Consider the following 16,353-nt stretch of genomic DNA (forward strand, 5'->3'; position numbering starts at 1 on the left):
TACGTAAAAACCTGTGGGTTTTTTCTTTATATCTCGTTATGTTATAGTTTTAGCGACATTACAGAGATTGAGGATTTTTGAGAATAAGGTTCTTAGGAAAATATTTGGGGCTAAGAGGGATGAAGTTACAGGAGAATGGAAAAAGTTACACAATGCATAACTGCACGCATTGCATCCTTCACCTGATATAATTAGGAACATTAAATCCAGATGTTTGAGATGGGCAGGGCATGTAGCACGTATGGGCGAATCCAGAAATGCATATAGAGTGTTAGTTGGGAGGCCAGAGGGGAAAATACCTTTGGGGAGGCCGAGACGTAGATGGGAGGATAATATTAAAATGGATTTGAGGGAGGTGGGATATGATGGTAGAGACTGGATTAATCTTGCTCAGGATAGGGACCAATGGCGGGCTTATGTGAGGGCGGCAATGAACCTCCAGGTTCCTTAAAAGCCAGTAAGTAAGTAAGGTTATTCGGTAAATGTAGGTGCTTTGAAATTATTTGTTAGAATTGTCACTGTAATTTTTACATTTTGAAATTATTTTTCTTGTATTTTGGAGACGAGTATATATAGGGCAAACCAAAAGTAAGTTTACAAGGCACATACATTGGATAATTTATTTCTAGTTTTAACATGAAGACTGACTACACTCATATTTTTTTCCTTGTGGTCTCTTATTTCAATACAAAATCCTATCAAGAAACTAATTGGCTATACTTATTTCGTAGAAGTTCTTATCCTACAGTAGCATTCCATCATAATCAAAATGGTTGATGTCCAATGCTCAAGCTCTTGACATTGAAGCCATCTGCGCCATCTTGCAATCCTGTAGCATTACATGATATTGCTGTCATAGGCTAGAGATTCACAGTGAAGTAGATGATCTTCGTCCATAGGGATGTTCTTCTCACACAAGATGCATCTTGGTGATACAAGGATTCCAGTTTTGTAGAGATAGTGATTCAAGCAGGCAAATTGTATCGTGAGTCTGATGCCACAGCTGATTCGCGAAGTTCTTGATCAAAATAGAATAATGTTAAATTCCAATAAAATCAGTTGTCATCTCTGGACATATTAGATCTTATAATCCATTATGGTCTTGTGTCAGTATTTTAAGTTTCTCCCCAAATTTCTCATATTCTTTCGATTGACAATTTAGGAGTCGTTGAGATATTTGTACTTTGTTTTATGGAGGATATGTTGTTGAAAATCAAGTCTGATGTGACATTCTGTAGGTTCTTTTTTAATTCTTGAACCAAAAAATAGTAGTAATCAATTACTTCATTTAATATTCATTGTTGTCCTATTTAGCAAAAAAAAAAAACTGTCTATGCAATAAGTTCTTGATTATTTATGATAATGATGGATAAATTGATAATGGATAGGACAGAATAAGAATCCGAAAACTTGTTAAAATGAAATGTTTCAGAAGTTAAACCTAATTCTAAAAATTGAAATATAATTTTCTAGACCTATTTTAACATTTTTGTTCCCGATGCAGTTATATTGTCAGACTCCAAATCAGCTATTCTATCAATAGTTTCTAAACACACGCCTTCATCTCAAATAGCAGAAATAACTAAAATGCTCTCTCAATTAATATCACTAAATAAAAGAATTGTATTCCAATGGATACCATCCCATTGCGGAATCCTGGGAAATGAGAATGCGGATACTTTAGCAAAGAAGGGCAGCACTGCTACTTGCAGACCTGTTACTAAATCTACGTATTACCACAGTTTAGTATATACAGTTGCGAAGCTCAATACTTACTAAATATGCAAACATAGACAGTTGAAATATGCATCCATAGATAGTTGCTAGCCACCAGGATCGCTACTATCGCCTCATCACAGACTCTTTCCCTAGCAGACGATAAAATGTATTGTACTTTTGATATCGTGTTCTTTTGAAATATTAACACCTTCCTTCCACTATTGAAATACGAAATACATGAAGTTTATATATTATTTTCATAAAGTATGTATTATATTTTATAAACTCACCTTCCTGGATCTTTCGAAAGGATAACTCTGACCTCTTTTTCTTAGAATTTATAGTGCAACAAACGTCTCCTTGTCCCACATTATTACCGGTACTCAAATTATTGTATTTTAGCCATTTACAGTTTTTACAACCGATAACGAATATTTCACAGTTTACACAACTTTTCACAACAATGCGAAATACGGCACAGTCAATGCCTTTTCAATCTAGACCAGGCCGTAGCCTAATATATGTTATTTTCGGGTTTTCTATTTCAGTGTATGGAGCTCAGTGAATTATTATATTATAACTTTATTGCGTATCATAACTAAGTTTTATTTAGTGTAATGTGTCCATAAGTTCCCTTTACTTCTTGTTACATAATATGTTGCAGAAATAATTATAAAACTGTGTTATTTTAATGTGAAGAGAATTTTACATGTTAACATAACCTTTTCGCATCAACATTTTAAGTTTAGAATGGAAGCTATTTTGAGGTTTAATAAAAAAGAATTTATATTGTGATTTTAATATAGCACATCTACCTTCCTTGATAAAGACAGAAAATTTATCATACCACTCTTATGAAATTAGTGTACGTACAGTACGATTGTTACTTCGTCTCTTAGGTAGTAGATAAATGCAATAAATCAATACTCAATTGTAGTATTAAAATACAGACAAATTGAATGTGCAGAGTATCATACATGACATTATGCTTAATTATAATGTATAATTGCGAATTTAGGAATATAAGATATAGTAAACATAACCTATAATATTTCCATATGAATGGCTGGGCATTGGAGACCACTAAAATTAGACAGAAAGGGGCAACTGGGGCAGTAAACATAACCTATAATTTCAACATATCTAAATATTCGTGTGGTGCAACTGAAAATTATTGAATCGTGCATAAATTAATGTACAAGAATTTCGCAATATTTAATCAAAATAAAGGCAGGTATTACACATACGAACAACGTAATTTTCACACCAAAAATAATATTACACCTTAACTCGCAACGAATTATGTCTGAAGTGTCTCCTAATCATTGTTTTAAATTTTATTAATGCAATTACACTACATTTTAGAGAAATAGATGTTACTTTTTATGCATTCCAATTAATTTATATGGTTGAAACGCCACCCTTCGTGATCGGGTTAAGCGAGTCACATGGTCTGTCTTACGGCCTGTATTAGATCACGATGGCAGTGACACAGTCTATTGTTCCTAGTACACACAGCGCTCCAAGCAGCTAGCAACTATCGCGAGAAATGCAAAAAATCACCCCAAGCTTCGCGACTGTATATAGTAGACTGTGGTATTACTCTGTGAAAAGATTTATTAAATCTACATGTTTAGACTTCAACAAACAAAATTTAATAACACACTCTCAAGGGAAAAAATGGAACTCTCTGCATCATAATCCACAGTTAATTCCCGATTTACCACGAAAATCGTCTGTAGCTGCATTTAGATTGGCAACAGGCCATGATTGTTTGGCCAAACACCTACATAGAATTGGAATATATCAGTCCCCTAACTGCCCACTATGCAACTCAAACCAAGAAATGGATTCGGAACACCTCAAAATCTGTGCTTCAGTGGCTGACCATGATAATATCTTTGAAAAATATTGGAGTGCAAGAGGACAAATGACTTTATTGTCAAACGCCTGGCATTAGAAAAAACAACATTTTTGTTCCCTCTATTACCAACATTCACACATACACCTCTCCCACACAAATGCGTAAAAACAGTAGGTAATGGACTACAGACTAAATTAACAGCCTCAAAGAAAAAAAGCCACAAGGCAGATAACCTACTTACCAAATAATTGAGAACAGATTGTTCTTTTGTTGCCCCATGACTATTAAGATTACAACAGTATACAGAACCTTAGTTTTGGACATACACTTCTGCTGAAACTATAGATATAATTAGAATGTGTGTCTTGTTAACTTTGTTTTCATTTGGAAACTAGGAAGTATTGTAATTGAGAATTCATTTAGACTACCCTTGAATTTTGTGTAATGTTATTTCGGCAGCTATATGTTATATAATATCCCCTTTTTTAAATGTTGTTGTTGTTTTCTAATGCCAGGCGTTTGACAATAAAGTCATTTGACCTCTTGCACTCCAATATTTTTCAAAGATATTATCATGACCAGCCACTGAAGCACAGATTTTGAGGTGTTCCGAATCCATTTCTTGGTTTGAGTTGCACAATGGACAGTTAGGGGACTGATATATTCCAATTCTATGCAGGTGTTTGGCCAAACAATCATGGCCTGTTGCCAATCTAAATGCAGCTACAGACGATTTTCGTGGTAAATCGGGAATTAACTGTGGATTTTGATGCAGAGAGTTCCATTTTTTCCCATGGGATTGTGTTATCAAATTTTGTTTGTTGAAGTCTAAGTATGTAGATTTAATAAATCTTTTCACAGAGTAATACGTAGATTTAGTAACAGGTCTGTAAGTAGCAGTGCTGCCCTTCTTTGCTAAAGCATCCGCATTCTCGTTTCCCAGGATTCCACAATTGGATGGTATCCATTGGAATACAATTCTTTTATTGAGTGATGTTAATTGAGAGAGCATTTTAGTTATTTCTGCTGTTTGAGATGAAGGTGTGTGTTTAGAGACTATTGATAGAATAGCTGCTTTGGAGTCTGACAATATAACTGCATTTTTAAATTTACTGATGTGGCATAGAAGATTCCTGAGACTTTCACTTATTCCTTTTTTAAATGTATAGATGTGTATCAGTTATTTGTAATGCTATTTACTCATGAATTGTGTTCACTCGCTTTGGAATAGTTGTGTACTTTTTATGAAACAATTCTGTAAGTTTTATTTTTCTGTAACATGAAGTCCATTGGACATTGTTAGGAAAACGTTATATATAGACATTCGTTGCTTTCATAATATAAATTCTTGCTGGTTGCAGAACACAGGCTGTAGCACTTATTTACAGGAAGATGTTGTTGTTGCAATTACAGTATTCCCATGGCAGATAAGCACGTTTTATAACTGGAATGTCAGGATTTTGTATGAAATGTAGTATTGTTCTTTCATTTGATTAATCTTTGCATAAACAGTTTATGTGTGATTCGGTAATTTGTTTGTTCTGTTTTTACACCCTATTGTGTATGTTTGCTTGTATTCACTCCTACCCCATAGGAAATTATCTACATTACAGCATGTTTGTCCTAATGTTATTTGAAACCTAGTAGTGTTAGTGAAATAGTTTAGATAACGTATGTAAATATCACTATTACTTGCTAAAAATAATAGCAAAAAAATTAAGTTTATTGGAAGTGTATTTATTAGTGAAGTGCAAAAGACACTGCCACAGTTAAAAAAAAAAAATACATTGTTTGGTTTTAATGGACCCTTTTTTGAAGTTCAGTTGAAGGTTAATTTTATGTATATTTGCAGTATACAACATATTATAAATTTAAATAGCAACTATTTCTACTCATTCGAAAATGTTTTGTATCACAGTTTTTTTAAACTTTTACATTGAACTATTGTAATTTCATTTGGATTGTGTGACTATGCTACTTTTATGTACATTAATGTCACACACTTCAGTTGCTAGTAGACTTCTACCTTACGAAGTTTGTGGTTTAAACAAGAACAACTTGCATCTGTAGATTAAAAAAAATAGATCGTACTAGATTAATTGATTTTAACTACCCATAAAATACTAACTAGTTTTAGTACCCCCGTGAATAAAATATTTAACATGTTTAGAAAAATGACAAATTGAGCTTTGAGAATAAAAACCTGAACTGAAATTTTGCAAACGAAACTTAATCATTGCTTTATTGAATACTTTTTCTTCTAGAGTGTCTAGTTTTATGCTGGAAGGTCATGAGTTCTATCTCAGGCAGGTGCAAGGGAATTCTCTCTTCATCACCACTTCCGGAATGGTTAGGGGATCTGGCCAGTCTTCTTTAAAATTCGAACTAAAGATTTTGTCCTGACCAGAGCATGATATCCCTTACATCCATGTTATGCATAGAACTTACCTCTATTTCTTCACGGCCCAGTGGATGATAACTGACAACTTCAGTTTTTATTGATTGATTTTGAAAGTAAACGACATTTTGAAGGATGAAATAATGTGCCAGTGCCATCTTTGTGGTTTTAAATTTTTAGAAATTATTGACCAAAGATGAAGTGTACAACCCTAACTATAGTAATACGTGAAGTACAAAGTTTAATTTATGCACGTTTATCTAGGTTAATATTATTGACGTGGTTTTTTTAGATATGAAGTTCATAAAACTTAATTTTCGTTAATTTGTATGACGACATTGCAAATGCTATGTTTTTCCTAATATCCAATCACAAGTTTTAGTTGAGACATTTTTTAAGGATATACATATCTTTATCAGAAGTATAGTTAGTTTTTGGCTTATTACACTGAAAATATTTCTCAAAATAAAATAAGTCTATTTTTAAAAGCACGACTTTCATCACTGTATTTTCATGAGTCGTATTTAAATAAATTTTAAATTTAGACTTTGGAGTTTAATGCATGACTCAGTGGTTTTATGAATTTCAAGTGTATTTGTGTTTAAAATGTAAAATGTAGCGTGATCAAAACTGGAATGTCATTCAGTATATGGGAAAGCTGATGTGTATTTTCATTCTTGTAGGGTGGCAGTGAAAGCAGTTCGTCAATGGATCCTCAACTAGAACGACAGGTAGAAACAATACGTAATCTTGTAGATTCTTATATGAAGATCGTGACGAAGACCACACGTGACCTTGTACCAAAGACCATCATGATGCTTATCATCAACAATGCAAAAGACTTCATCAATGGTGAACTCCTAGCACATCTTTATGCTTCTGGAGATCAGGTAAGCCCCTCATTAATTATTTGGTTCATCATATCATTATCACCTATATTAATTTTGATTCTTAGGTGCTTGTCTTAGCTGAAGATTAAAATAATGCTTTAATTTTTTAGGTATGAATGTCTCTTCTCATTTTATAGTTATTCTATTTGATAGGTATCAATAATTAGAGATGTGTATTCAGTAAACCTATATGTGAAACTTTTTATAAAATTAGAGTTCTGTAAGAATTGTCATTAAATAATCAATAAATGTTGAAACAGGCACAGATGATGGAGGAGAGTCCAGAAGAAGCTTTGAAACGAGAAGAGATGCTGAGAATGTACCATGCTTGTAAAGAAGCTCTGCGTATTATTGGTGATGTGTCAATGGCAACAGTATCAACACCAGTCCCACCTCCAGTTAAAAACGACTGGTTGGCATCGGGGTTGGACAATCCAAGGTAAATTCCTGTTTATTACCATTTCCAATTCAACTTCCTTAATCAATTTCAAAGGCATATTGGTTCCGTTAAGTTCAATGTTAATTGAAAAATGAGTTCTATTCAGTCAATACTTAACATAACACAATAAAACATGTTATAATAACATTTACACAGATTTTAAAAACAAACGTTTTCGCCAATTTTGATTGGCGTCTTCAGGTCGTGTAGGTCGAATGGAACATGTTATAAAAAGTGAACACTTGGTATATGACGTTAAAAACCAAAGTTACAACTGTAATATCACTTAAAAACAGAGAATAGAATATAGCAAAAAGCCTCCATGATGTGTGTAGAATCACTGTGTTGAAAGAGGCGTGTGTGAACCAAGGAAACAGCAAAACTCTTCTGTCATTGCAGATACAGTTTTCAAGATAGATTTGAAGATGCTACGAACAGGTCGGTCGTGTGGCCGTTATGGAGAGCAGGAAAAATCACAAAATATGGAAGAACGTCTTGAAATCCATATTTTGTGATTTTTCCTGCCCTCCATAATGGCCACACGACCGACCTGTTCGTAGCATCTTCAAATCTATCTTGAAAAGTGTATGACAGAAGAGTTTTGCTGTTTCCTTGGTTCACACACGCCTCTTTCAACACAGTGATTCTATACACATCATGGAGGCTTTTTGCTATATTCTATTCTCTGTTTTTAAGTGATATTACAGTTGTAACTTTGGTTTTTAACGTCATATACCAAATGTTCACTTTTTATAACATGTTCCATTCGACCTACACGACCTGAAGATGCCAATCAAAATTGGCGAAAACGTTTGTTTTTAAAATCTGTGTAAATGTTGTTATAACATGTTTTATTGTGTTATGTTAAGTATTGACTGAATAGAACTCATTTTTCAATTTCCTTAATCAAGCTCTATCAGTTGTGTGTTTGTTGGTATATCTGCAACAGATTAAGATTATATGCACATTAGAAAAGAAGAATGTGGATTAATTTCGACCTATGGTATATGTGCGTCACTTCGTCCATTATTCTCTTCCAGTGTCTGTATTACATTAACGAGCTTTTGAGTATATTTTTCAACAAGATTGTCTTTCTTCCAGCACAATCCAAGTTTTAATACATGATTACAAACATTTTTCCACTCTTTTTTATTGTAATCTTTTCCGAAGCATTCAGGCACTTCATTCTTACGTGCACAAAAAAAGCTGTCAGTTTTGGAAGTCAGGGATTTTGTGTTAAATTCCACAAGTTCCTCTAATTTCACCTTTTTCATTGATGCATTCTGTGCCTCTTTTCCATGTCCTCTTTTCTTGTTGCTCTCATGAAAGGTTTATTCTTCTTTATATAGTGTATTTTCCATTACATGAAACTAAAAAGCAGGTGTATTGTAACATTACTTCCTAAAATTTTCACAATCCATTTTTTTTAGTCTCATTTTCAATTCAAAGAACCAAGCAAAAAATTACGGTGGCAGTATATTGCATACAGTCAATTCACTTTTTGGATGAACTCTCGGATTTCTGTTGGGAAAAACAATAGATTCGTGATTCCTTTCTGTGTTATCTCGAAATCTTCCACTACTTTTCCAGTATTACATGTATAGTTATATTCCCATGTTGGTGATACTCCATTGAAGTCTCTTATTAAAATAATTCTCCAAATTCTCAAGAATGATATTTTTGTTATATGGTGGACTATAAAATAATGCCGTAAACAATAATAATTTCTGTTGTTTTTCCATAACGTTAATTTTGCAGTTATTTATGAAGTATCTTGTTTGTTTCTTTGTAATTATTTTAAACGATGAGAAGTTAATCCTCATTGCCACTAGTATACCACATGCTACCTGTCTACTCTTGCATAAAACATGAATAGCATAGCCTGTTATATTATAATATTTAATTCTAAAGTAACTATGTTTGCCTCATTAATAATAAACATCGGTGTTCTTTTCTTTGATAATGTTTTTTATTTCCGTCAATTTTGTAGTTAATAACTTACCTGCATTCCATTGTAGTATTTTTGTGTTTGCAGGTTTTGTTGGGTATGTTTTGTTTAGTTTTAAGAAGTTTTAATTCTCTGGACTGGCATCAGTACCTCTGTGATTTGGTAAACAGGATCCATCTGTAAAAATATGTAGCCATTCACTGACAAGATGATTTAAATACATTATTTCTAATTATAACGATTTTGAAATGTCTGGAGAAGTACCAAATTTCTTAATATCCTCTGTTAAGGTTAAAATAATATACATTATCAAGTAACTCGTAAGGGATGGTGTTTTATTAGTAAAGTTTTCTTTAATTGAGGAAGTTGTAATTTCTGTTTGATGTCTCGAAGCAGAGTTAGAAAGCTCGTTTTTGTTTTTAAGCACTCCTTTAGTTTTCTTTTGCCTCAGTTACTATAGGATAATATTAATTTCTGATACTTATTGTGTGATAGGTACTTAGTGAATTTCAAAATAATTATGTTTAGAAATCCAGCGCCTTTGGTCAGGTTTGAATTGTGAAGTTGGTAGAACAGAATATGTCATAAAATTAGGACCTCTCCTTTATTTCCTTCCCAGACGAAGTTATACTTCGAATTTTTCTCATCTAAAAAGTCCATTAACCTCGACTAGATTTGAACCCTTGACACATGAATCATAGGCAAGTATGATGGCCACTAACGACAAATAACGAATTTTAAGTTATATATGGGTTTTTTTTTCTCTTTTTCTTTTTGATTGGAATATAGTATTGTGTTTTGTATAAAGAAAAAGTTATAAAGGTAAGCGTTCACTACATCGTATCGCACTCCTCGTACGAATCGCACGCAACGGATATTGTAAGTGCAGTGCGTACACTGTAATGGCTCCATCTCATCACCTCATCGGATTCCCCTATCAGCTGTTTGAAACATGACGTTGTACGATATTGACATTGCTGAAAACAGAGGAATTGAGGTTAGGTCTATTAATTATGACTGTTAGCGAATAAGAATTTGTAATTGGTTCATGCATATTAATTGAAGAGGAAGAAACGAAAGAAATATTGGTTACATAATATATATGTAAGAAATGACTTGATTACTGTAATGGGAACACCTCAAATTATATAATTCTTCGCAATTTTCTACAAGCGAAATAAGTTTTCCATCTGCCATTTTGGCGCGATACTGAACATGGCACAACATAATAGTAACAATTGAGCAATTAAAATTGACTTATTAAAGGGGGCCATGATCGCATGCATCGGGAAAGTTGCTCATCCGAGAAACATGGACGGATTTGCTGAGAGGCGATGCGTGCGATACGATGTAGTGAACGCGGTTACATAAGAATTACAGCAAAGATTGTCTTTTTCCGATCCGTGCAATTTGTCCAATGAGTGCGATACGATGTAGTGAACACTTACCTTAATTGTGTAATATTTTGCTTGTAGACTGTCTCCACCATCACCAGGTGGGCCTAGACGAGGAATGCCCATGCAGCCTGTTGCAGCTGCAGGATCTCGAGCACCTCCTCCACCTCCAGCTACTGGACGCCCAGCACCTGCCATTCCTAACCGCCCAGGACCTGATATGAATCAGCGAATGCCACCTTCCTTGCCAGGACGGCCACAGCAGGCTGGAGGTCTGCCACCCCCACTCATACCTTCGTGAGTACTCGCTCTTCTTTCCTTGTAATCAAGGGCACTGCAGTATATACTGTTTTTTGGATGAGTGGTTCATATGTCATTTGTATACGTTCTGTAATTCAGGATATAATTAAGCTAACCAAGCTTCATATTTATTGACAAGATCTCTTGCTTCTTCCTTTCTGCCTAGTGCTTTTCACGTTCAAGCATGGAAACGATCTTAAGATGTTTCTGTATACTTATGCTACTTTGTTCAGAGTTTTGAATTGATTAGGATTTCAGTGAAGCTGGTTTTATAAGTGGCATTACTCCAATTCTTCGATTCGTTTCTCAGTCTTGAAGTGAGAGGTCAGCTTGATATACTTTGCTGATTTCACTGTCTGTTATGTAAAATCTGTGAAGATAAACTGTATTGTCATTTTTCATTCCATTTATGCTCTCAAAAGTTAGTAATTTTGTATTACTTTCATAGGCCTAAATAAAATTCAAAATTATTTTTTTCCTTTTCTTACTTTGATGTTATATTACGTGAAACATAAAATTATCCACTCAATCTGGTTTAAAACATCTATATTTCCCATTAAATGGAATTGTGCTTTTTTTTCTTTCATTTTTTCTCCCTTTTTCTCTCTTGTCAAGTGATAGAATATGCATAACAAAGTTGTTTTTGAGGCAAACTTAGACCTGGAGTTGAACATATCATGTTCGTCCCCACACCTAGAAGAAATTCTTTTTATTTATTTGTTTTTTTATGATGGAACGAATTGTTTTTGGACTTTTTAATGACTTCCCAAAACATGCTATGAAATGGTTCACATAAAACAACTTTTACCTCGAAAAGGAAGTAAAATTGTATTAAATTTTTTTGTTTGAAATTTCTCATAAAGAGTAACCCCTTGAAATTAATGACATTACTTACGGTTCACCCTATGAGCGTATTCCGAATCTCAGTGCTGAGCAATCTGATGGCATCACGGTGTTCCAAATTTCACCGATGACGTCACTGACGCTCCACTGGTGTCGCACCGGTGCCATCAGCTCGCAGAGGTGGTGGCAGTCTCCATCAGCCACCATCAGTGAATCTGATTGGTACTTGTATAGGGCGGGAATTAGCAGACGAATGACATCGTGCACTGTTATGTCATGGCGGTGTGTTCTGCTGTATTGTTTGTAATGAGCACAACGTAAAAACAGTATGTTAATGGCTTATGAGCAAACATGTCAACGGACCCGTTATTACTACCGGTTCAAGAAATAAATTGTTTATGCTCTCTTTTCTTTGAACGAGATGGCAGTAGGGAAATTTCGCAAAATTTTGCTAGCGTAGCACAGACAACAACTTATAGTCACCATGACAGCCATCGTTCCTTCCAGCAGTTTTGTTCCTATTTCGCTGCAGCGTGATGTCGTTGTTGTCCACCGGTCCGGTGAGATTCGGAATACGCTGTATATAAATATATTTTGAATCCATATTCATATAAACTAATTTTCCCTTATACAATATATTACATTTAGTGTTCAAGTTTCCTCTAAATATAATTCGAGTTAAAGCAGATACAATTTAAGATAGAGACTGTTTATCTTCATTTTTACAATGCAGTTGAATTTTATGCCTTTTTATATGCCACTGCCATATTGCAACGAATTGAAATCTACAATGCTTATGGCGGCATGACTGCATTTCGAAGACTTATCTCAGAATAGTAGAATGAATTATATGATTACTTCAGCTTTCTGCTCCTCTGAATCATTAATTGTATGAATATAATGACTGCAGTGCTCTCTTCAGAAGATTTCATCGAGTTTTTGAAAGATTTTGTGATATGTAATCTATATTCTTGTACATATCATTGCTTGCTTGTCATTAAGCATTAATATGGTAATTTGTGTTTAAAAACTATTCAAGAAATATTTTAATAATCTTTAGATAGTCTTTGAGTTCTATAATATATGGAGTGTACTACAGAACACATTTTTTTTGTAATGAGGGTGGTTTACTTGTCTTTATTTTATTTCACTCTGAAATCAAATTCTTTTGTAACATATTAAGAGGAACATTGAATGTAGAAAGAAGTACAATATTATAGTAGAGACTAAATCAGTGTACATCAAAGATAGTAATACAGAAGTTGATTTTTGGCTATCGTCAATTGTGATTACACTTACCAACAACTTTCTGTGAACTTCATGCGGAAGTTTTTGAGTTTTGCAGTTGTTAATAGAAATTTAATGACTTGCAAGATTGGGAACTTTACTTCGTACATCTTCCATCCTCAGGATATGCTTTGCTGAAAACTTTTCTCCATTCTTGTATGTACAGTATGTGTAATGCAGCCATGGAGCGAGGACCAAATGAGCCGTTCAAAGCAGAAGTGGTGTAAGTCAAAAATGGGTAATGAGGGTTAAAGTAAAGATTCTGTAAAATACAGCGCAAAGTAGCAATTAATATTCAATTCATTTAAACTATTAGTAGTCGGTGGATAGCACGAGGGACATATTAATTGCTACTTTGCGCTGTATTTTACAGAATTTTTACTTTAAACCTCATTACCCAATTTTGACTTACACCACTCCTGCTCTGAACAGCTCAAATAATAGTAGTACACACAGTGAAGCTAATGAGTCACATATGCGTATTAGATAAATGAGACATTTTGAACAGAAAAGTTTTTGCTTTGTCCGTAATGCTTAGCTATCCCAAATAATTTGACATAGTATAAGCATCTGAACAGTAGGCTGATCTTTCAAATCTTGAGCAACAGCATCCTGAAAGTGAAATGTGTAAGTACTTTCGAAATATTGAATAAATGAAATTTTCGCACAGTTACAAAAACCGAAAACTTCATCACAAGCCTTCAGAGCCTGAAATCTTATAATCCTTTTGAACATGATATCACGGTTTTTAAGCGACATGTGTGGAGTCATATAATTCGAGATGAAAAGCTACTACCAATCAATTTTATTTCTAAAAACTGAAAACTTTGGGTAGTTTCCTAGTACCCGGTACTCGTTACATAGGTCGTTTTTATGTTTACACAGTGGCTCGTTTCTGAAAAGAATTTTAATAGTTTGTTACTAGATGTGATTCTAGTCAGTTTGTAATATATCTTTGAATGTGTTCTTAGGTTAGGTTAGTTTAGGTTGTAGTTCATTTCCGACAAAAGAAAATATTTTTATCGTTATCTATAATAATGTGTTCTTAGGTTAGGTTAGTTTAGGTTGTAGTTCATTTCCGAGAAAAGAAAATATTTTTATCGTTTTTCTTTTAAGAAAGGAACCACTATGTAAACACAAAAACGACCTATGTAATGAGTACCGGGTACTAGGAAATTACCAAACTTTGTTGTAAATTATTCTCTCTTTTAATTTAGGTTCAAAAGACAATTTGATTTCATTGTGTTTCTAACCTCAGAACAGTAAAAATTCGATTTGAAGAGGTTATATCACAGGAGAAAAAATGTTTACTTTTGCAATCCAATACGACAAAACATTGTGGATTAAAGCACAATAACTGTTAGTTGCTTCTGTTTCAGAATTGAATATATAAATTAATTTACGAAATTTGAGAAACTATATTTTTATAACATTAAATTTATGGGAGAATGTTCTCAACAGAAGTTTAACAACCATATAAATGTTCTCTCTGCAGAGTGTATTATAAGATGTTTTAATCAACATTTACTTTATTGAGAGGTTGTAATTTCTTTGACTCTTCTTAAGAAAGAATTTGTTAGAAAGTGTTGTGTGTCATGTTGCTTGTAACAAGTAGTGATGTCTCATCTCACGTCAGTGCAGTTGTGTATGCTTATTTCTGAGGCTTATATCACAGTGAATTTCAGCTTTGATAATTGAATTCACTTTCTTGCACAGCTTTTGGGAATATGTGTGTTAAGTGTTTGTCTCTGCTTGGAGTGAAACGTGGCATGTTTCTCTTTCAGGCGGCGACAGTAACTGCATGAGACTAACATCCTAACAGATCTTTCTAAACTAATCCCTCTTGTTATCGAACACACGTCGAGTTAAATCTACGATTCTTATGTACAGTTACATTTACATTCCATATTGCTTCTTAAGACAGGAAATATGTTCAGTTTTGATAATAGTGCTACTGATAACCATCTGAAATTACAATTATTATTGTTGCTGCTGTAATACATTCATTTCAATTTTACGACTGTTCAAAGATACAAACAACAGCTTAATTGAAGACTTTGTAAATGAAGTTATTGCTGAAAAGAACATTAACTTGTATATGAATTTGCTTGAAGTATACCATGCTTGTATTTTTGTAAATGATTTTTTATTTTATTTCACAATGAATACCTCTCATTATTCTGCCTTACTGAGACAAATCAGAAAAGTGTAAGTAGTATTTTTGGAGAGTTTTGTGAGCGAAGATTAAGGTAATATAAAATTAATGTAAAATTTTGTGATGACAAAAGCAATTTTTTAGTAAGTGCTTTATCACTGAATTATGCGATTGTCACTGTTGTATTCACAGTGCACCAATATTAGGCAAGTTTTCACTTTTGATACTTTGATACAGATGGAAGATTTGAATGAATCCTGCAGTACAACATGGCAATATTGACGTTTCTAAATTGAAATTCAGCTATAAGTATAAAATGTAAGAAATTAACTGAACACACAGCACTGCACGTTTCAGGCATGCATTATCATCATCATTACTTCTGATGTGTGATGCACTTGCACTTGCAGGCATCTTAAGATTGCTTGAATCACTTCATTGCTAATTTTTAATTAGCGTGCTGTGTAAATAAATAGAGAAATGTTAAAGTCTTACATCATACATTGCATTTTCGTTCTCGTAAGTTGCCTTTGATGTCTGGAACAATGATTGGTTTACTTCAAGCACATTTCTTCATTGCAAAGGAAATGCTCAATAACAATGTTGGATAAGATTGTTAAATTTTTATCAGTCAAATCATCAGTTATTTAAGAAATGTATAGGATGAAATGTACTTAATTTTTTACATGTTAAAGAACCAATATCACAAGAAGGTGTTTGAATTCCTATGGGTTAAAGTTCAACATTTTCAACATTGTTTTAGCATGATTTCTATCAAATGTATTTAGTAGCAGCAATGAGAAAATCGTTCAGTATTTTTGTGTAATGGTAATTTGAAACTTCACAGTATTTGTACATTTAATTAAATTCGCATGTGGTTGTCAGTGGCATTACTCTGTAGACATGTTTGTGTGAACTGGTTTTGAAGTTCGATCAGAAGTGTGACAAATGAAAGTGTAGTGCGAATTGATTTTAATTCCACTGTTATTGGTTGGCATCTCCGCATTCTCATTCCTGGTGCTCCCTGCATCAGTACAAACTGTTTCAAATGTTTTCTTGCATTCAAAATTGTATTCACGTGATTAAAATATGTTATGTGATATGTTTAGTACATAT

At 33.6% G+C, this 16,353-nt stretch overlaps 1 protein-coding gene across 12 annotated transcripts in view; it reads left to right on the plus strand.

The window, feature by feature from the left end:
- Positions 1 to 16,353, plus strand: part of shi (dynamin-1 shibire) — a 107,859-nt gene that overhangs the window by 65,844 nt on the left and 25,662 nt on the right. For 11 of the 12 annotated variants that reach the window (XR_011334788.1, XM_069839258.1, XM_069839261.1 and 8 more), the window contains 3 exons: positions 6,665 to 6,871; positions 7,132 to 7,310; positions 10,734 to 10,949. Coding sequence is in view for 11 of the 12 variants with exons in the window: in XM_069839258.1 (XP_069695359.1) it covers positions 6,665 to 6,871; positions 7,132 to 7,310; positions 10,734 to 10,949 (602 nt within the window). In the remaining variant the exon portion in view is untranslated. Of the gene's footprint in view, positions 1 to 6,664; positions 6,872 to 7,131; positions 7,311 to 10,733; positions 10,950 to 14,866; positions 15,289 to 16,353 lie in introns of those variants that run through there. The other variant, XM_069839260.1, reaches the window with a different exon arrangement.

The sequence above is a fragment of the Periplaneta americana genome, chromosome 11, assembly GCF_040183065.1.
Source record: "Periplaneta americana isolate PAMFEO1 chromosome 11, P.americana_PAMFEO1_priV1, whole genome shotgun sequence".
In the NCBI taxonomy this organism is placed as follows: domain Eukaryota; kingdom Metazoa; phylum Arthropoda; class Insecta; order Blattodea; family Blattidae; genus Periplaneta; species Periplaneta americana.